This window comes from Aptenodytes forsteri, unplaced genomic scaffold (assembly GCF_000699145.1).
Source record: "Aptenodytes forsteri isolate BGI_AS27 unplaced genomic scaffold, ASM69914v1 Scaffold172, whole genome shotgun sequence".
Taxonomy (NCBI): domain Eukaryota; kingdom Metazoa; phylum Chordata; class Aves; order Sphenisciformes; family Spheniscidae; genus Aptenodytes; species Aptenodytes forsteri.
This window is the reverse complement of record NW_008795018.1, coordinates 1,568,897-1,591,289: the sequence shown is the minus strand read 5'-3', so window position 1 is coordinate 1,591,289 and position 22,393 is coordinate 1,568,897. Positions and strand designations below refer to the sequence as shown.

General features: G+C 43.3%; 1 protein-coding gene across 1 annotated transcript in view; it reads right to left on the bottom strand.

The window, feature by feature from the left end:
• Positions 1-9,195: 9,195 nt before the first annotated feature.
• The window catches only part of OLFM4 (olfactomedin 4), a 23,093-nt gene continuing 9,895 nt past the window's right edge, over positions 9,196-22,393 (bottom strand). The window contains exons 4-6 of the mRNA XM_009275650.1: positions 19,374-19,586; positions 18,291-18,444; positions 9,196-9,989 (exon numbers count right to left, since the gene is read on the bottom strand). Of these exons, the coding sequence (XP_009273925.1) occupies positions 9,196-9,989; positions 18,291-18,444; positions 19,374-19,586 (1,161 nt within the window). The remainder of the gene's footprint in view (positions 9,990-18,290; positions 18,445-19,373; positions 19,587-22,393) is intronic.

Genomic DNA, 22,393 nt, shown 5'->3' with positions numbered 1-22,393 from the left:
TCCCTTTAATATCATCTTCAGACTACCTTGGGCACACTACTTAGGACATCCTGTCCAAAACCCCACCATAGGCTGGCAGTGGAAAAACTTCTAGCTCATGTTTTTCAGATGTATTTCATATGGAACTTAGTTTTTCGAGCTGCAAAAAAGTATATCCATGACCTGCCTGTGAGTCATAGAAATCCCCGTGCTGGAAGCTGAAGCTATGCACTAAGAGAAGATCTATGCTACTAAATAACGGAGGATGAGGAACCATGCTGGACTGCTGATCGTCCACATGGTGTTTCCTCACTCCCTGGCTCTGCTCTGAACCTCTCTAACTAGATTTCTTCAAGACTTAGCTATAAAAGAACTGGGAATTCTCACCAGTATGGACTAGCATCAGTCTGTGCCACTTGGACTCAGACCTTTTTCCCTTACAATATGGACTGTGCCAGTTATTTTTCTGAGACATATATATTTGTGATCTGCTTATGAATCCACAATTCCATTTCCAGGAGGTGAATAGCTGCATTTAAAAAGCCATTGATTTATGAATCTAACTATATTAAAATGTTTTTAGGAAAGCTGCTTTGCAACAGAAAGAAGTTCCTTGCTCATATTTCTCCATATAGAAACATGAAGAGTTAACATCGGATAAAACTAAAAATCAACAGAAGATCATTCTTGCGTCTTGAGGTTCTTATGCTGTGACCATCACCCCAGATTCTGGGCATCACTCCAGAAGATCAGAATAAGAAAAATAATTTTCATCCTCCTTGAGCCTGATTCTGTGCCTCCAGACACACCTCTGAATCTCTCTGGACCACTTCTCTTACTGCCAATACAAAGGGAAAAGCAGAAATGAGACTGAGCTAGGGAAAAGAGAAAATACGTCCCATCTCCCACAGAGAACAGACACACAGTTAAAGCCTCCAGGCCCTCAATAAGAAGACATCAAAGAATCACTTCCAAAACATAATCCGGTTCCCAAAGATTTGCACTAAGAAATCCCTGCAGGAGCTGGCAATGCCAGAAGCAGTACCAATCCCCATCCTGGTTCCTGTCCTGCATGGCAGGGTGCAGTGTGAAGCTGCACAGATTGCACCTCAAAGTTTCTGAGGGAGTCAGGTTGCTCGAAGGGAAAAGACCCCAGTAGTCAGCACAGAGACGAAAGCTCAGATGTACACACTTTGTGTGACCTACAGAAACCTGACTGTCCCCCATTCTGCAAAGCTACACATTCCTCAAGGGGAGGGAAGCTGTAAAAGGAATGCTTTGCAGATAAAGAGATCTTTCACAACTTCCAGCTGGCTTTTTCTCCTTCCCTATTTATAAAGGCATGGAATTTAGCATTAATATGAGGAGTATTATTATATCTTCCCCTTCTTCACATTGAGGTTTCCATGCTAAATTACTGTTAGTGAAAGACTCTGTGGCCAACAGACAAAAGACGCTATACGAAGAGCTAACCATTATTATTCCCATTTAAAAAGCCAGACGAGTCTCTTCCCCCTTGAAAACACACCAAAAAGGGAGATGCAGAAAATGTTAAATCAAGGTGCGTTTGATCACTCCAAACTTCCTGAGTTCCAAAGACCCAGCATCTTTAACGTCACTGTTTCTTGGGGGTATTTTTCATCACAATAAAATGATTCAGCAGAGAATGTTTCCATTCAAAATGTTTCAAATTGCTTTCCTGTCAAATGTATAAAATGTCCTGCATTATGCATAAGAAGGTTTGTACTTCAGCTTTGCTAACATAAACAGTATTTCCAACACAGGCAACTAATAGAACAGGTTAATGCTCTGGGGTCTGTTCATAATACAGATGGTAATGATTTGTGCAGCTTATGTACGTGTTTCCCACATAAATATCAAGAATATGAGTTCTTTTATGCCAATCTTTCAAACGCTGGTCTTCCATTGCACAGGCAATGGCAGCAATCCTCCATTGCCTCAGTCTTTTCAGAGCCTTCTTCGGCCCACCCTGATTACAGATCAGGAGTTAATTAATTGAGCCGCACAGATGCACGTAAAATTAGCCAAGAACCCAGTAGGTTAACAAAGCTATGGCTCACTAGGTAGAGCCACAAAAAGTATTCCCACATCCAGTTGCAGAGTGCCCAGCACTCAGGAAAGTGCTTGTCAGTGTACCCACACCACACTGCACAGAGGGGTTTGTCAGGTCAACAGGTTGTTTCTAAACAAGCTGGGTCATTGCTGTGGCACAGTGCTTGCGCTCTGGAAGCAAGTTAGTCACATTAGCATAGCCTGCTAGCCAAGTGCTCATGTTAGTGTCGTGCTAAAACAGCTATCCTGTTTTTCAGCTTAAAGAAGCTGTCTATACTGCCAAATGAAAGACGGCGAAGAGATTTCTGTGCTTGGTCCAAGAGGCACTGGTGGCTTTACATCATCTAGGCTTAGGGCCAGCACTCAAGTGTCACTGTAAGGAGTTGTGCCACAGGGCACAGACGTATCCTCGGTTCCCTGTGCAATCTGGTGAGGGACCTGAGCTTCTAAGAGGAGGATGCAGAACAACCGACACACTGAGCCAGCCAGAAGGAAATGCCAAAGACTGAAATCTCCTAGTTAGTTGCCATTGCAACACTAGGAGTCAGAGCCAAACTGCGTACAAATCCGTATAGCCCTCAACTCTCATTACAGTTGAGAATAATACAGGGGCTGGGGTGTGGGGTTTGGGTGCAAATTCTCCATCCCTCCTCTGAAAACTCTTTTACCATGCAGGCAGGAATGCAATATCCCTGGAGGCTGAGCGATAATGACAGCCCAGTTCTTCTGTGCCTCTCTGATGAAAGGGTGCAAGGGCTGGCTCCTATATGCATATCTCATGCACACCATTCATGAACATAGGCGCAGGAGGCAGACCTTGGGACTCTCCATGTTCAGGGAAGTTTCTTGGGCTAGGGTGTTACTCTCCTTGTTTCTTCTCTTCCTGGCTCCTTAGTGCTTTCCTTTCAAACCAGATGGGGCCCAACCCCATCAGCAATACAAAATATGGTGCCAGTTCAGTTACCAGATTTAGAGGTAACCAGTCCATTCTCCTCAATGATGATGAAAAGAGTTGTAGGTCAACTGAAAGGAGAGATCAACACAAATTTTACAAGGTTTAGAAAACACGATCTAGGAGGAAGGGGTGGGAAACTGGGCTTTCTTTACCTAGAAAAGAGAAGACGTCGCAGATATATGAAAAGCATTTTCCACTACATAATTGTTTCCTACACAGATGAGAGTTAACTGCACTTTGAATCTGTTGCAGACAGACCAAGAAAACATTCCCAAACTTCAGGCTAAGGAAATCCAGTGGCATGATTATCACTGCATCCTTCCCCTGCTCCTATACACTTTTCTGAAGCCTCTGCTATTGGCCACTGTTATGTACAGGACGCTGGGGCAGCTGAGCCTTTGGTCTCAGCAACACAGTCATGCTTATCTTCTGAAATCCACTTAATTTGCAGCAGAGAAGGTTTATGAAAAATTTCCTAGTTTTGAGGGTAGTTAAGTACCCAAAGAGGCCACCTAGGGAGACTGTGAAATCTCCATCATTAGAGGTTTTAAAGAACAGATTACACAAACAGCTGTCAAGGGCAGCTCAGATATATGTGATCCTGCCTTCAAGCAGAGGGGTGGACAAGGAGATCTCCTGGGATCTCTGTCTAGGATTCTGCCACTCTTCTGCACAGCCCCAGCCAAAAGCAGCGCACTCAGATGTCTTCTTCCAGTGACACCTCCCATCGGTGGATCCACTAGCTGTATAGCAGTATTGTCCATCTCTTTCCCTCTCCAGCATAATACATGTACCAAAAGAAGAGAGATGTAGGTGGGATATGGCTGTGTCCCGCTACTCCCTAGGAATCACATGTAGCGGGCAAAAGATAAAGAAGTTTGGGAGCTGCTGCGCTGGGGATCAGGCCACTGCTTTCCAGCCTCATTGCTGAGGAAGAGCAATGGTTTAAAGCCAGATTTGCCCTCACCCGTGGCCCAAGGCCAAGTACAGCCCAACTGGCCTGGACAATGTAGGCCAGTGGCAGGAGCCATTCCCTAAAGACTCGAAAGAATGGTTGCTCATGCAGCTTCCCTCACTTCATTTGCTTCCCTGTACGTGGCTAACAGCTTGCAAACTGGCACCAACCCAGCAAGCAGAGGGGAAGACAGGATTCCTGCTAGACACACACATTTGCCCTCACATGTGCTCACTTTTACAAACCATAGTGTTGCGATTCGTTAATTCTCATCACTCCAAACCCAGCTCAGCTACAAAGCGAGCGTTTTGTCGTATTAGAAGGAGAACTCCTAGCCCTGCAAAATCACAGGTTGTTTGGCAGTATGAAAAAGATCATGGCTGCAGGCTCTGTGTGGTGCACACTTGTACCATTGGTCTCTGGCTTTCAGGGAGCAACTGTTGTGCAGTCACAAAAATGCAAAAAGGAAAGAAGCTCAGCTACAAAGCGAGCGTTTTGTCCTATTAGAAGGAGAACTCCTAGCCCTGCAAAATCACAGGTTGTTTGGCAGTATGAAAAAGATCATGGCTGCAGGCTCTGTGTGGTGCACACTTGTACCATTGGTCTCTGGCTTTCAGGGAGCAACTGTTGTGCAGTCACAAAAATGCAAAGAAAGAAAGGAAAGAAATCAAATATTTACAGGAGGAAAAGTGATCCTACCCCACATGGTACAAATTTAGGGATGCATTGTAGCTACATTATGTGCACATAGCTACTGAAACAGTTTCCAACAGAATGTTTACACAGTTGTCTGGAAGCATATTGTTTGCCTACTTTTCAAAGCCAATTTATATGCAGCACACGTAGCAGCATGCATGAAAATTCAGACAAAAACACAGATGCATGCAACAATCCCAGGCCAGCACTTGCTGCTATTTATTGTTTGTTGCTCAAAAGTACCCAGGAGAGAGGAGGAAGGTAGCAGCCCATTGTGCTAGGTGCTGTACTACCCCAAACTAGAAGACAGGTATTTCCCTTGAGGAACGTACAATCTCCGTTTAAGACAAGATGCAAGTGAATGTAACAGAGAGCGAGGGAGTGACATACGGGAATGAATAAGAGAGTTTATATGTGCCAGCTTTATGCTCTCATGTGCCAGCTAATTGAATACATGATGCAAATAAATATCAGTTGCCTACTGAAGGCAACAAGTTATCTGTAGTCAGTTGGCAATTTATCAGGAGCTTCACGAAGAAATTCATGAGAAACTTGGAGGAGCCCAGGGAAGCTGATAGATCAGTTTGGAGAAGGCATCCCAGAGAAAAGTGTCAGTGTGGGGTAAAGGGAAGCGTGTGTGACAAGGGAACAGGAGTCTGAAGGAGGTTGGCATCACTTAGGCAGCAAAGCAGGGAGGCTCAGGTAACACGGTTGCTGAGAGGGAAGGATGTGAAAGTCCTGCACCAAAGAATAAAGAGCTTGTGTCTAACTCGTTAAAGAGAGGGTGGGACCAAGAAGGACTGCAAAAGGCAAAAAAGGATGAATTTGTCACTGCACTTTGAACAGGACGGGGCGAACGAGGTCAGTGGGTGTCAGGAAAGTCTGGGTGAAAAGGGTCAGAGTGAAACTTATGTCACTGCAGGCAAAAGCCATGTCAAGAAATGGCGTGGAGCCACCAAACCAGTAACAGCCCATGCTGGGAAGCATGGGGGTCAGGTCTTCTCCATGTCCAAGGAGGAAGGAGAGGAGGAAACACCCCCCAAACAAGGTGGAGGTAGCACCAGCTACAGGAGACGGGGCAACAGGGACAGCGAGTGAAGCCTGCCCAAGGTTGTGTGCTGTGGCCAGCTCAAGAACACACTTTAATTTTAACAGCCAGCACTACTGAACCACCTTCATCCAAGGCCTGAAAGGACAAGTCTAAAGGAAGAAATGAAAAGATGTATTACTCCCTCTACTTGAAGTGCTCCTTTGCAGAACGTCCCTCTCTCCCCACGTGTAATCGTTGCATGGATCAGAGCCGAGTCTCCTGCCTCAGGTGCCTCCAGTTAGGTGGTGTGAAAATCACTCATCAATGAAATTGCATTGAAGCCCCTGTACTGCAGTTCCCGGTGTCACCGCACAGACAGATGTCCTCTCCTCCGGGCTCTGTGGCAGGTACTATTTATGTTCAATATTGTTTATATACTCCAAAACCTCCATGGGGAGATGCCAAATCAATAGGCCAAGAGCTGAAATACAGTCATTTCATGCTTTATTTTTCTGTTTTTAAAAGGACAATGGTCTTTCTATAACTCTGCAAAGCCTCTTATAACATTAACAGAAGCATTTCCAGCTGCCAGTGCCCCAGGGGCACTTATGTGCCTTACTGCCCACTGTGCCCGCCCCCCTGGGACTCGCCTCCACCCTGCCCAGGACCCTATGTCAGGTCCTCAGGGCCATCAGCCCCTGCCCCAGCGATGCCGTAGCAGGGCCGGTCTCCAGCTCCCAACAGTCCTGCCCTGCCCAGCCATGGGTCCCACCGAGCCAGGCCTACCCATGGGCCCATGTCCCAGCCCGGCCTCAGCCTGTCCCCAGGGAGATGCCCGATGCCCAGGGCTGGGGCTGCCCTGGTGCCCCCCAGCTTCCCTGCTCCTGTCTGGGGTGGTGGGATGGGCCCTGGCTTGCCAAGCCCTGCCCTGATAGACCCCGGGGGAGCCCCCGCTGCACCCTGGCAGCAGCTGCCTGAGAAATATTAGGACAGGACAAAAATCAAAGGACAAGTTCAGCCTTGCCAGGACCAAAACATCCTGACCCAGCCCCTCCACATGAGATATTTTAAGGTTTTATAAGTGCAGGGATGTTTCTGCTTTCCTTCTGGTACTGAGCTGCCGAGGTCTAACCCGACTGCGTTTTATCTTCTCTGCAACAACATTGTGTGGTACCCTGAAGAGATGGCTGCTGCCACTATCTTCCCACCTCTGGGCCACCTCAGTGAGGTCCAGCTGGAGCACGGTGCCAGGCCACACAGGGTCTGGGCCACACTGCAACTGAGCGTGGTGGGCAGTCACGGCATCCCCACCTCCACCGCCACCGTGGAAGCCTCCAGTCCAGGCCGACTGCTGTTTCCGAAGGGGAGAAGGCTAGACCACAAGGACCTGTCCCCAGGAAGGACTTGAGAATCACAGTCAGTTCACCAGAACTGGTCACACACGTGCTAACATCAACTCCCTCCCTAAACGGTGGTGAGCTGAGGAGCCTCAAGGCCCATGCTGATGGCATTTCTTGATAATAAGTGGAGAGTTGCTTACCTTCCGTGACACACACACACAGATGTAGAGGGAAAAAATATTTTTTGCAGTATTTTCTTCTTCCTTCCTCAGCCAAATCTTTACTTGGGCTGTTACGGATTATTCACACAGCAGCCCTGCCTGTGCTGACTGATCAGATTACTGTACCAATGCCTCCATGGCTTTCAAATTCATTTCACAGGTTTCCAAGAAACAGATGCTGATACCTGATAAGTGGCAGCACCTGGCTTCAAAATGTGTCATCAGTTCATCAGCCTCCAACGTCTCGAGTAACATCTCAGCTTGGTGGATAAGTGTTAGCCTAACCAGCTAACATATTTCTGTGTGGGGAAATAAAACTCCTCTTACGTACTTGTTGACATACCGATTCACACCTTTGCCTTGTTCCCAGAACTATTTAAGCACACGGAGCCCAAGTGAAGGCAATGAACCTGTTTCAAACATTTGGTGCCCTGGCTTTCCGTTGCATCCCAGAAGTTACCTACTTGTCACAAGCAGCTTTACATAGCTCTATGGCACAGCTGAGATTCTTTGAAATATTATTTTTATTAAAACAAAAGCAATCATTTGCATATGTATTGATTTTGATTATCAGAGGACACAGACATGATTGCATAGGTAACAGAAGAAAATGAACTACATGAACTGCTTTCTTCATTGTTGTAGAGCTCTGAATTTCAGTATTTCAGCCTGCTTTCTGACATGATGAAGGTAAGACATTGATATAGTGCATACACTCAAAAACTATTACACAATACACATTTTAAAAAAAATATATATATCCAAATAGTTTGACCAGACTTTTTTTCCACAAGACCTCTTACCTTGCTGTAAGACAGAATTACCCAGGGAACAAATTGGACCCTACACTAACAAGGCTCTCAGAAATCTAATCACAGAATGGCAAAAATGTTGAATAGAGGCACATTAAATAACAGGGCTGTCATTCTATGGCAATGCATGATATACACCTAAGAGCCATTCGCAGCCAATAAAGTCAATGGGAGGATTTGCGTCAGCTTACAAAAGCATAAAGGAAAGGAAAACAGTGTTTCTTGCACTGTACTGCCAGGAAAATGGAGCCATGGTGACCACAAAATATGGCTAGATTGCAGTAAGACCATTCATAAGGCCACATTTAGGCACACAGAATTGCTAAGGGCAGCAGAGTGGGACAGAGGGAAAGTTGGTGAAAGCCCTGCTGCCAGTTTTGCCCCCACAGTCACTCCGAGACGCCAGCCTGGTGCTGTGGCAACTTGGGAGAGGGCTGAGCTAGGAGGCAGCTACAGGTGGAGCGCCAGGGGCAGCTGTCCCACTGCATCGGTGATGGCGAGGACAGTGAGCTCTGTCCCTGCCCTGATGCCTTCTCTTCCCTCCCTGTGGTAGGACTTCAACCAGGAAAGTGCATTTCTACTCTCCCGCCTTGAGACAGATACTACTACTTCCACCTAACAAATGGGTTGTTGTCTTCCAACCAAGTCCAATTCCTATACTATTTTAATCCTTCAATTAATTTTTCTGAGACCTCAATTCACTCTGATGAAGATCAGTGGAAATTCATTCTCAGTTTCTGGGTGCCTTGCCTGTGTTACACTGACAAATGCACATCAGTGGGTAATTAGCTTCTCGGTCAGTAGATAGGCTGTGCCCATCAATTTCTGTGAACAAAATGCACTAAATCTATGCAGTAAATTTACCCTTAGAGGCGGGACAATTGTAAAGCACCGAGCACCAATAAACACCGATCAAAACCTAAAGAACCCAGTACTGCCAAACACTGCTGCCAGCAATACTACTGACCAGAGCGGGCAATTCCTTTAAAGATTGTATGTAATATATATAACACCCACAGATACAGTACATCAGACCAAATTAACTCTAAACTGGCAATAGCATTGTCTAAAGGCGTATCGGATCTCTCGTTTTAGCTGCTGCCAGTTTTACTGCATGCTTATGTCACTGAGATGCTAAGGCTGAAAGGTCATATCATATCTTAGAAGGTAACCATCATTGTAAACATACAGTTTCTGATCTGTGGGGTTATAATCAATACTCTGGATTGTATCTAACTTTTTATCCATAATGACACTAATACGACCTTCTTGGCCAGTACTCGTGTCATATGTGTAGAAGATTTCCTCTTTCCTAGTGCTCATTGGCCTTGTGGCGTACAGAACACCACATAACATGAAAGCATTGGAAACAGATGGCTTGTACTGTCTTGTCTGCCAAGTATTTAGCACATCAAGTGTGGTCTCATTGAGTTTGCTAATCACAATGTTGCCCATGCTATTTTCTGTTGAATATATTACCCATAACCCACTTTCATCCACGGCAAAATCTATGTCTTGCCATGATACACCTGCATAAGAGAAACGGTTACCGGTAACGGCATCTGGAAGCTCCTTCCGCAAAACCATGGTGTTTGTTTTTAAATCATGCTTTACCATATATCTTGAACTATAAGCATGATAGTACAAATAATTATTATAAAGGGCAGCACCACTTCCTTCCCCATATGTTATTGTACTTTCATACATGGGTTTAAACAGCAGCAAATTATCAAAGGAACTATAAATTCTGTAGTATTGCAAGTATCTCCCATCTGTGTTCAGTGGTGCAACCCAATAGACTTCCTTCTCTGGGTTAGAGGGAGAGTAATCTCTACCCCAGGAACCATATTTGTAGGAAAATCCTCTCCAGTTCAGCTTTACAATATAGGGCTGGCTAACATTCAGCAGTCCACGGTGAATGCAGCTACCTGCAATTAAAGAGAAAAAAAACAGGTTTTCCAAATGTCATCATTAGGAGAGAGGTTTTGCATACTGTAGGCTCTAGAGTGTGCTTACTAGGGATTAGCTTTGTGGCAAAGCACAGACATAAATGCATAGCTTCATGTGTAAAAGGCTCATTTTGGGCCAAGGTCAGCAACTGGATGGCACTAAGTGTTCCAAGTTGACTCAGAAAGTTAGTAAAAAAAATAGAGTACATATTATTACAGCTATCAGGGTGGGGAGGGGGTGGAGAAAAGGTAGGGACATCCATCCTCAGTCAGGATTAATTCTCAGAAAATAAGTGCTCACTGCGCTGTTCCAGACAAGGGACAGATTTCTGTTTCTACCCATTTGATGCATGCCAGCCTGATGCACTAGGAAATCCCTTGGAAAATACAATTTCAGAAGCATTTTAGGTTATTTTCTACCTCAGTGGAACTGAGAGCATGGGAGATGGGGAAAAAAGAAAGAGGAGCATCTGATTTCTGTGTATTTCACTGCGGAGGGGAAGGAAAGAGCAGCAGCAGCAGTAATTCCAGAGTCACATTTCAGATTAGCATTCTGCTGTCAGAATCACAGTGCATCACAGCCACATGGTGCCTTCCAGCTCAGGCCCTCAAAGAAATCTGCAGACAGTAACAATCACAGCCTAGGAAATGTAGACAGATATTACTCCGAGTTTTCACGTGAGGCAACTCTAAAGAGAATATGACTTCAAGCTGAACCAGAACAGCTCTGTTTTCCACATATCAACTATGAAGCCATTTTCAGGATCATGGAAAAATGAATTTAGATACAAGAAATACTTTCCTTTTACTCGTGCTGAATGGCAGTGACATTCCTGCTTCCTGATAAATTCTCAATATTGTAAGTCACTGGTGGAAAAAATCCTCCACTCAGAAATGTCTGTGGGCCTCTGATGAGTCTGAAGCTGCCCCTGGCAAAAACCAGCATGCTTTTTTCCAAGTGTTAACATTAGCTTTTTGTATTCCTGCCACAGAAGTGTCCCAGAGTTTTCATTGTAAGGATATGTTCACCTGAGGTAATGGAGACAGAGATGTCAAGTGACTGGCACCAGCTCACAAGCTTAGTGGTTCTCCAATGTTTCCCAGTTCAGTGGGGTGCTCTAGCCACCAGACAGCTTTCCTTATTAAAAATGGAGTATAATATGAATAGACCCAAGTCTCACATGTCAATTAATGGATAAATTAATGGCCACAACTGTTTGATGTTAATAATACCTCCCTCAGCACAGCAACTCCGTGCACCACCAGCTATGGCGTCAATGATGAAAGTCAAACTTATCTTTTGAGGTTTTGATACTTTGCGTGGGTACCATGTCACGATTGCTTACAGCCTGTAAGAAAGGCTGTTCATAAGCTCAGTCATATGAAAGGATGTCTGGCATATAAACAACCTATGTCTTAGCACAAAGAAGAAAGAGAAATAACAGAGAGAGAATTTACCTTCTGCCCTCAAGGCTGGCCATCCCTAAGCAAGGCCAGACAATACTTACGGAGCTGAATTGAAAACTCCTAAAGCCACTGACAGAAAAATCCTAGGAGGTATCTTGTTCTCAAAGGCATCCTAGTCTATCCCACAGATAGAGGGAAATGTGGAGACAGACCAATCTGAAGTAGTCTACTTTGAAAAAGAGTGGGAAACAAGATATTTTGTGAAAAATGGACTGTTGCAAACGCAGAGAAATCTTTTTCTGATCTGCCTTGCCCAGGGGGAAGGTGCTCTGCCTCTGGGATGAGGAAACCTGTGGCCTGAATGTTAGAAATGTACAAGAAAGAGGGTAACATTTGTGCCAATGTATAAAGTTGATTTGGGCAGTGACACTCTCCATGTCTCCTCCTTTCTCAAAATGTAGTATTTGTCTCCTTCCACTACATAACACCTTCACCCCTCACAGTTTTGTGCTGTCTTGCACTAGTGACTTGGGGGACATGTGATTCATCTGCAGCGTCCTCTCAACATCTGTGAGGAAGATGGGGAGCAGCTTTATATTAAATATAAATCACTATGCTGAGCTAAATCCCTGTGTCCCCAGGCCACGTTGGCAACTTCCTTGGGGTCAGTATTGCCCATGGGAGCACCTCTGCATCACTGAGTGCCCAGCTCATGGCAGAGAGGGTGACACGAGTTGTGAACAACCCCATCTCCTCCCCCAGCCGCTTTTGCGTCCCAGGATTCTTGCGGCTGAAATGTGGGATGACCCTGGGTGAACAATGCTTCCCTGGGAGAACACTGCTTCCCTCCGTGCCACCAAGAATAGATGCGAATCAGCATTCCTGGCTCGGAGCAGATGAGCATTTAAGCATGCACTTAAGTTCTTTACAAAGGACGAGGCCCCGGAGCAGAAACCTCATTTCCAAATATAGCACACAAAGAAGGCACTGCTGTATGGCTAGCCAGGCTGTATCTCTGGAAATGGCACATAGCATGGCTAGTAACATGGCCTCAGCACTTGGCGCAGATACCAACGTTTGGAGGTGCTTATACCTCAGCTCATGCAAAGGAAGAAAGCTAAGGCAGACAGTGCGAAATGGCTTGCAGCCTGCCAACTCCATAAATCAATTTGAACTGGTTTTTTTCTTATATCTCTATTATGTATTGTTACCTCCGGCATGAGGGCTTCTTTTAAGCTGGTGACACATTGAATATATTACTGTGCTGAAATCACAATAAACTTATCTCAGATTTAAATGGTTATTAAATGCTCTAAAACTCTTGATTTGTTTAGAAAAATATAGCACCGAAGCTTGCAGGTAGTGAAGCACTGCTAAGCTCATCTATATGCGACCTCAAATAATTTTTCATGTCATTAAGCAGAACACAATTCCAGATTTATTTTAAATTCATACATATTGTTTCATAAATAAAAAACAAACGTGTGTTCAGCAGAGAGACCTTTTTTTACAAAAGAAATAATAAATTATTATTTCTTCCCTTAAAGAGATCTCTCTGCTGAACACTTGTTTGGTTTTTATTTATGAAACAATGAATTATTAAAATAAAGTTAGAAGCGTGTTCCGTTTTAATGACATCAAAAATTGTCTGAGGCTTCTATAGAGTATGTGCTTGATTTTTATTTCCTTGAAAACTCTCCCAGAATTATTGGGTTTTTTACCAAAAAACTCTGTGGTAGTCAGGGGGTGATCTGTCTTCTGCACAGGTTCAGAAGAATTCATTGTTGTTTATTTAATCTAAACTTGCCTCCCTGTCTGGATCTTGTGGGGAAAAAAATGCACAAAGGAAACAAAGTGTCATGTAATTTTGTAAATATTAGAAGGTACTTGAAATAAATCCATATGCATTATTCAAACTTTCAAGTTTTTAACTCCTTTCTCCACTGTTTTGGACCACTGATAAATGAGTTTCATAAATAAAAAAAAAATGTGTGTTCAGCAGAGAGACCTTTTTTTACAAAAGAAATAATAAATTATTATTTCTTCCCTTAAAGAGATCTCTCTGCTGAACACTTGTTTGGTTTTTATTTATGAAACAATGAATTATTAAAATAAAGTTAGAAGCGTGTTCCGTTTTAATGACATCAAAAATTGTCTGAGGCTTCTATAGAGTATGTGCTTGATTTTTATTTCCTTGAAAACTCTCCCAGAATTATTGGGTTTTTTACCAAAAAACTCTGTGGTAGTCAGGGGGTGATCTGTCTTCTGCACAGGTTCAGAAGAATTCATTGTTGTTTATTTAATCTAAACTTGCCTCCCTGTCTGGATCTTGTGGGGAAAAAAATGCACAAAGGAAACAAAGTGTCATGTAATTTTGTAAATATTAGAAGGTACTTGAAATAAATCCATATGCATTATTCAAACTTTCAAGTTTTTAACTCCTTTCTCCACTGTTTTGGGCCACTGATAAATGACGCCCTGGTATTCTTGCCTTCCTTTGTTTCATGCTTATGTAGCAAATAGGCGAGATGAGGACTAGCATAGGTACATACACATGTACGTCTCCTTCTCCCTACATAAAGAACCAGTATCTCAGCTCAGTTGTTTACTAATCCTTCTGATTCATCAGAAAAGGAGCTTGGCACTTAGTTGTCAGGACTGGAGGGAGCCTGACTTGCTTGGCTAACGGGCTGCAGAACAGAGCATGAGACGCATCCCGTTGGTCTCGCTTCACCCACTTCACTCTGAAGCACTTGCAGAGCACATCAGCTTCTCATTCCAACAATACAGGTGCCAAAAAAACTCCAGCAGCCTCCCCCCACCAAGCAGCTGCATCTGATTGCAGAGAAGGGACCATAGTTCGCCTATGCAGCTGAAGGTCATGAGACAAGGTGGGACCCACATTTAAAGGAACTCCCATGAAGGGCACAGAGACCAGGAGCAGGCTGGTGCTACACTCTCACGCATGCTCCCAAGCACCAGATGTGCACCCTTCTCTCCCATCAGATGAACCACCGCATCCAGATGTGTGAGCTGTTACCAGCCTTACTACGGCTTGAGACACAGGAGACAGAACTGCCAGGGGAAAGGCTCATCTTGCCTCCTGCTGTCTCACTGACATGGGAAGACCCACACAGACACCTCAGTCTTCACCAGTATCATGGGGCACAGACGCAGGCTGACAGCTGTGTCAGAGAAGACTTATGTTGTCAGCATCTAACAGGGGATGAGGTGGAGGGCTGGAGTTCATCTGACCTACCTTCAGGCAACTAAAAGTTCAGGTGCCTCAGCTGAGCTCCCTCCATTGCCAGTGGAGAAATACATGTGTCTCCAGGGGCAGTTCAGGCAGTCCTGGAGAGGAGGCACTGGCCAGCTCTTTTCAGGTGCCTGTAGGCATGTCTCTCTCTTTGTGTATGGACGTATTCATTTCAAAACACAACCCAAAACACTTCAAAAACACAGACATCTTGGGTACATAGGAGGTAAAATATAAGGTAAAAGCGAAGTCACTATAAGACTCCAATAGGATTACTTGAGTTTCGGCATTAGGCTACACCAGGTCTTCCTCCTGCTGAGACCTATTCACCAGTAACTTGAAATCCTTAATTTCTAAATGTATAAAAGCCAGAAAAAAAAGCTTTTCTCTTTTTTTATTTTTTCCTTTCTTTCTTTCTTTGCCTTTGAGAGTCTCATCTGACTCACTTCTCCCTGCTGCCTCTCTCAGATCATTTCAGTGAGATGTGACAAAGAATCTGCTGCAGAGTCCTCAAAGAACCATCCTGGGGTCTTTTCCCTCTATACCTGTCCTGATGCAGCCAGATGAGATCAGCGCAAAAGAAAAACGAATGGATAAATACTTCTTCCTACCAGAGTGGTGAGGAGAGAGATGCAAGGAACTGCTGCAGATAGGAAAGCCAGTGATGAGGATGAGGATGATAAACTATGTATTTACCGAGCCCCATCTCAGATACTCAGACACCCACCTTTCCAGTCGGAGAGAAAGGCAAATGGAGACCCGTGATTTCTTTCTGCTATGTTGTTTGAGAACAGGTCTGCTCACTCTGAGAAATACAGCAGCAAAAGCCTTGGGGGACAGAGTCAGAGGGGCTGTGTACTACAGCACTGAGAAGCAAGAAGCTTTAATTAAACTTGCCTTTAGACTTCATGGTCTTAGACAGCTTGGGGATTAGCCAAGCTCTCTCTAGTTCATGTTGCCTACCCAAAATATGCAGGAGAGAGGATGAAGGAGGAAAGAAAATGCAGTCTGAAAACAGGACAAAGATTCAGTTTAATACAAACATTATAAATATAATATGAACTAAAAGCAGGGCAAGGCCAAATGGTTTGGCAGGAATTCAAGTCATTCAAGCTTGCACAGAAAACGTATGGAAATTGCGTTCAAATGCGTAAATGAGTGCTAGAGAGCTTCAGAGGCCTAGGTGTGAGCATCCATGCAAAGCCTCCAAAATGACCCTCTAGAAAATGCAGATTTCCCACATACTTACTCCACCTCCTGAACAAATAACATCTTCCTACTACTACTTGTTTTCAGGTACAGTCTGCAGGACATGTAATTGCTCTGCAAAGTTCTCTGCCCAGAGAATATTTGCTCCCCACCAGGCGCGCAAAGTCAGGATACGCCAGTCCTGCATGGATTAGCAGGGATCTGAGCCTACATAACACCTGGGTTATCTATAGCTGGCATCTCCCAACACGCAGGGAACTTGCCAGCCCTCCGCAGTTGCTCTGCCATTCTTTTGTGCCAGCCTCAGAGACCACCCTCACCCTAAAGGTGGCCATGACAATACACCCACACACATCTTCCAACCCTTCCGGCATTCCTATTGCTGTGGGCAGGAGATAAACTCACAGATAACACCAGGGGATGTCCTCAGCTGATGTCAGTGGTGGTAATTCTCTGGAAGTCAATGGAGCTATCATTGTTCATACCACCCGGGGTCTTGGCCTTCTAGGTTATTTTCTTCTCTGTCATTCCCACACAACGCAGTGACATGCAAAGGTGCCTGAGCTAGCTGGCACACCAGTCAGGAGTAAGGCAACGCTAAAGCAATGCCATTTTGGTCCCAGATAAATGCTATCCATCTCCCCATCGTGCCCTAAGAAGCAATGCTAAATAATTCTATTATGGTCACAATCCTATACAGTTACATTTACCCATCCCAGAGCTATTATCCTGCTCTAGGCATGACTTGCCTATCCCTGCATGGAGCTGCACTGTGAATCATAGACCTCCCTTTCCAACTCTGTGAAAGCTCCTACATCCCACAGACGCTCACGCCAACCACCCAGGTGTAAAAGCAGCCCCTTCCTCCATCACTCATGGAAGGACACAGTATTCTTGTTCCAGAGCCCAGTACTTTCTCACTGAAACAAAGGCTTGCTGTAGGCTTGAAGAGAAAGAGGCTGTTTCTTTCCACACGCCGTCACCCTCAATAAATCAATGAGATGCCCTTCAAATACTTTTAAAACATCGCTGCTTCTTTTTTTTCAATGAGACATTTTAAGCCCTTCCTTAAGGAGCAGAGAAGGGCCTTGAGATTTTGCAATGCAGGTTTTTGTTTCAGCTTTCTCTCCTGCCTGATCCCCAGACAAGGTGTTACTCATGCATCCTGTCAGAGAAGTGCCCCCCCCCCCCCCCCCGCCATGAAGCCCTAAGGAGATCGCAATAGGAAAGGTGGCTGACCCTTAGGGAAGCTTGTATTTCTGCCTCTCACCTTTCCAACGAGATGTTTCAACTAGCTGGCTCCAAGGTGATGAGAGGTAAATGCTAGTAGGTGCAAATCTGTGCTCCTTGCAAGCAGGACACCACTCCTTCTTTTTTGGGGGCTCCTCTAGCTGATTGCTAACCAGCTTATGTGGCAAAGCAGGATCCTTCCCCTGGGTATTGTATACAACAGAGCACTTTCTCTCTTACAATACTCTGTCAAAAGGAACTCCCAGTGTATAAAACACTCAGGGGATCAACACAGTTCCACAAATCCTCCTGTCTGTTAGCAAGTGGGATGCTTGACCTGGCATACCTAAACTAGTGTTTCCTAAATGGTTTGCTCCAGTGTATCATATCTGACTCTCAAAATTTCTCAGACTATGATTCACTCACAATGTGATTTTTCAAACTGAACACACTGTCAAGACAAAAATTATTCCAGTTGTAAACTGATTACCACATGCCCTGTGACTGTTCATACTTTTATATGAACTGCACTCTGGGAACCACTAATCTAAGACCCAGAACATAACCTTTCCTAGTTAAGAAAATGATAAAATCCTAGTTCCGCTGAAATCAGTAATAAAGCTCCCACTTATTTCCCTGAGACCAGAATTTCCCCCCAAGGTTCTTGACCTTCTGATTTAGAAGAATCTTTTGCCTGTGAAGCAAAAGTAATCTTCATGCAAAGCTACCTTCTGGAGCTTGCGTACCAACAGCTTTAGTACATCAACTGTTCCTCATACGTTTCCCAAGCAGCATTAGAGCAAAATTGCCATGACACTGGTCACTTTCACAGGAACTATTAAAAATCAAAGCTGGTCAGAAAAAAACATAGTTTCCCACAAAAAAGGTAATTGTTTTGAAAAAGAGAAGGGGGGTAGAGAATTGTTTTTGCACTGCAGGTGAGAGGAAAATTACAAGTTTTTCCAGTTGAAAACAGCTACTGTGTCTGGGTTTGCTTCCTGCCCTCATTTTCCTTTTGAACCCATTGATGAAACATTAGGAGCTGTCTGCTCGATTTTTCAAGAGCTAAGTCGTATCATTATAATTGTATTTAATATTAACAAAGGGAAATCTCTGCATTTACTGTTCTACCCATGTATTATGTTGTTTCTTATCTGATATACAAGAGAAATTCTTACCTGGTGGGAAATAAGGGGGTACTGTAGTTTTATTTGTGCTCTCTTCACACTCTTTTAATCGATTCTGCAGAGACACAATTTGTCGACGAATTGCAAGGACATTGTTTTTGTCCAGTGACTCTAGTTCATTTACCAATATAGTCAGATTTGTGATCTAGAGAAAAAAAAAAGAGAGCAAGTTTAAATTTCTGTCAACTTTATTTTACAGATATTTGCAGGCAGGGTTGGTCATACCATAGAAGATGCTACAGAACAGGTTTTAAGAAATATCCCTAAAAATAGACCTTATCCTGCTAGCCTGAACTTTACATTTCCAGCAGAGGTATGTGACCACAAGGAAATGCTTTAACACTCCGTTGTATACCATAATGTAAAAATATAGTGTTATTTTATACATAGCATAAAAGTATCCAGTAAGTCTTAGGCAAGTACTAGCTATTATATATAAAAAGTACTTATTCCAGCCTTACAAAAGTATCTGGAAATTTTATTTGCAAAGATAAATAATGTTCTCAATCACCTACTTGATGATCTAGAGGACAATGGAGAAAATTATATTTCACTTTCCATCTGAATAAATTATTCTCTCTAGGTGAGTGATTAATTACAGTTTTGAAAATGTGATTTATAGTCTGCTGGGAAGGTGATAGTCTTTCCCACTTCTTGATTTCATATTGATTGGGCCACTGCCCTAGCAACCAGAAGCTGATTTTTTAATTATCTAAGTTAAAGCACAGAGGCTTTCAAGCATGGGGGTCTATAAATTAATATTTATTATAATAATTTAATCAGCTCTGCACTTAACACTATGCAAAACTGTTAACTTTCAGGCAGGTAGTTGGCAAAAATAAAGAGGTCCCCATTTCTTTTGAGGTTTCTTTGCTTTTCTGTGCTCTATATCAAGGAAAAAGCTGTTAATACATTTAAGGTCAAGCTTTATTTTAATTTATGCTGATGAAATGCTAAAATAATTCCACTGGCTGCAGTAGAGACAGGCTACATTTCCTCAACCTAAATACTAAAGAGAGAATAGACTATCTGTATATTTGAACCCTCTGTGGCTAATTAAGAGTCTGGCAATACCTCCAAATATATTTGCTCAACGATGACATTGCTTCCAACAAGGCTGGATTTCAGCTGAGTGACCAGTCTCTCTAGGTCACTGATTTCCACTTTCAGTAACTGGAAGTCCAGTTGTGCGTAAGATACACTGCTTTTCTCCATATGCTCCACTCTGATGGTTAGATTAAGGATTTGCTGCTGATACAGTTCAATCATTTTTGAGTACTCTCTAACCTTAAAGAAAAAAAAAAGGTACACATTCAAGTCCATGTTAGCAAATAAAACAAGCTTGTTTGACATCTTTATTTCTGAGTACCCCATGCATAACTTCCACATACTTGACATATATATTCTTCACATAAACTCCATAAATGAAATTTTCATCACATACATAAAAAATGTAAAATTTAACCCTCAGTTATTGTTGGCAGTTCCACAAAGTCCTCTCAGGAATGCCTGGGGATAACTGAAGGCAGAATTTTACTTGCAGTCTTCCATTTTTTTAATTCTTTGCCAATATTGTCTCTGTGAGCTAATTTTATCCTCAGTATGCCAAGAACTTACATTAGCAAAAATTTTGTTAGGAAATCTGCAGTGTATTATCTCACAAAAGCATCCCAAGGAGGCTGAAAAATGTAATAAAGGATTCCCAAGTTTTTCAACTTCATTTCCTATTAACTCTGAATCCAAATAGGATTTTACCCTGTGTACATTTGAATTGTGTCAAAAGTTGGCAGAACCGGTTTGGAGTTTGTCTTTGGGCAGGGGGGGAAAGTTTAAACACAGTGTTAAAAATCAAATCTTGTTTAAATGAAAATGTAAAATTTATTGCAGGCTTCAGCTACAGTAATTTACATAGCAGCCTCTTCAGCCTTCGAACCATTAAACAGTTGTCCGGATAAATATATTTTCACACATGTATCTGCTGTGGTAAAGGTCACAGCACAAGCATTGTGATGCAGAATGTTAAGAATATTATATGGATTTGGGACATTCCTTGGAAAATATTAGTTCCTTGAAATTTAACACTTTGGGAAGGATACATAATTTCTCTCCTATATGCTTCATAAAAGTCATGTCTCTTTTCCCTTAAAAGGTAAGAAGTAGGAATAAATATAATTAGTTTGTTGCACCGGTAACTCCATATTTATACTATCAGATGGTGTTTGTTGTATGAGTCCCTCTCTCTACAGCACTATGATTTCCATAACTATTACTTCTTTGACTAAAAGATTTTTAGCCCACATCATCTCAAACATTCTTGCATTATCTTAACATAAAATGAAAGTCAGTATTTTTCCCCATTGGCTCTGGAACAGCCTCTAAAATCCTGTCATGGTGTGAAGACCATGGACTCCCTTTTCTCCTTTTCTGGCAGCAGCCCCTGGGATGGGGACCCCAACAAACACACTTATCAAATAATTCCTTTCAATTTTGATTGAATCCCTTGTGTACCAAAGAGGAGGTAAGGGAGCTCATGGCATGGAAATTCATGAAGGGCAGAAAGGATCCTTTCAGATCATAAGACATTCAGTGATGTGGCTTAAGAAGGAGAAACATAAGTGAGAAGACCCTCTTTTCAAAAGTATGATTTTCAATAGTGGCACAACTACACTACAAATCTGAACAAGCCCCTCTGCATGCACATACATAACGTACACCAAAAACAGGCTGCTCAATCCTGCACATTTAAATCAGGGTTTGAAACAGATCTTCTGTTCTAAATGTGTGCAGCCAGACTTTGAGCTGCTCTGATATAAACTGGCATGTCTCCATACGCTGCAGCAGAAGCACCCTGACTCATAACACTGGGTGCTCTAGACCTCCCAGGTCAAGTCTGGGTAACTTCAAGCTAAGGAATAACTAAGCTATTTATTACAATTAAGAATAAAAAAAATAATAGCATATGAAGACTTAGACCTAGCTCCTTCTATCTGGCTGACAACAAAGACAGCTGGGATCCCTTGTCCTAGCTGTCACCATCATCTGTTCAGGAAGGAACAGTAGGAAGAATGGACAATGTTCTTGGAAAAGCCAGATGTAGTGGGACTTCACACTTTCACTGATCACAAAAATCAGTTTGGAGTTGGAAGATATCCTCAAAAAAATCTTCTGAAAAAATTCTTCAAAGGTCAGTGTTTAAACTGTGTGTCTAGAGTTTGCACAACAAAAAAGAAAGCATGTACGATTACAGCCTAAGAAATATAAAGCAAGCCCATGTCTGAACAAAATTGCACTGCTGTGTGAAGCTACGTACATCATAGAGATATTTGGAACTCTATCTAGGTATCAGTAACCTTTCTCACAGTAATACTAATAGTAGTAATAATAATAATGATGCAATACAGACCAAATTTACAAACCACTGAAATAGACTGCTGGAATTAGTGATGGCTACTTGTTAGTGAGAAACTTGTGGAGTTTTCTCCAGGGTTCTGAGAGCCTGGACAAAATGCTGAGGGCTGGAACAAGGCATACATAGTTATTTCAGCCCTGACTGCAGAGTGTTACAGGACACAGACCTGAAGTTCTGCTCCCACATCAGAGGGTTTTTTCACTCAGTTAACCATCTAGGTCATTTAAGGACACATCAACACCATCCAGTGGAGTACAGCTGAGAGATATCCACACAAGTTGAGCCTGAACTAGCCCCAGCATTCTGCAGTGCTCTATACAGCCACACCAGCATTGCAATGAACTTAAGCTAATAGCTCTGCTGGCAAATTATTGGACAAATATCATTTTCTCAGCAGCGCTGCTCTAACAGGTCTATACGGCTTTTGCAGAAAAATCCAGCACATATGTCAAGCATTGCGATGCCCTGTGTGTTCATTCCCACCTGCTCAGATCTGGCTTAGGACTTTCTGTAGTTTAGAGTTATCAGTTGAAAAGCCTTTTCTGCTTCTCACACCACCCCGCCAGTGAGCAGGCTGGGGGTGCACAAGAAGTTGGGAGGGGACACAGCCGGGACAGCTCCCCAACTGAGACCAAAGGGATATTCCACACCATATGACGTCATGCTCAGCACATAAAGCTGGGGG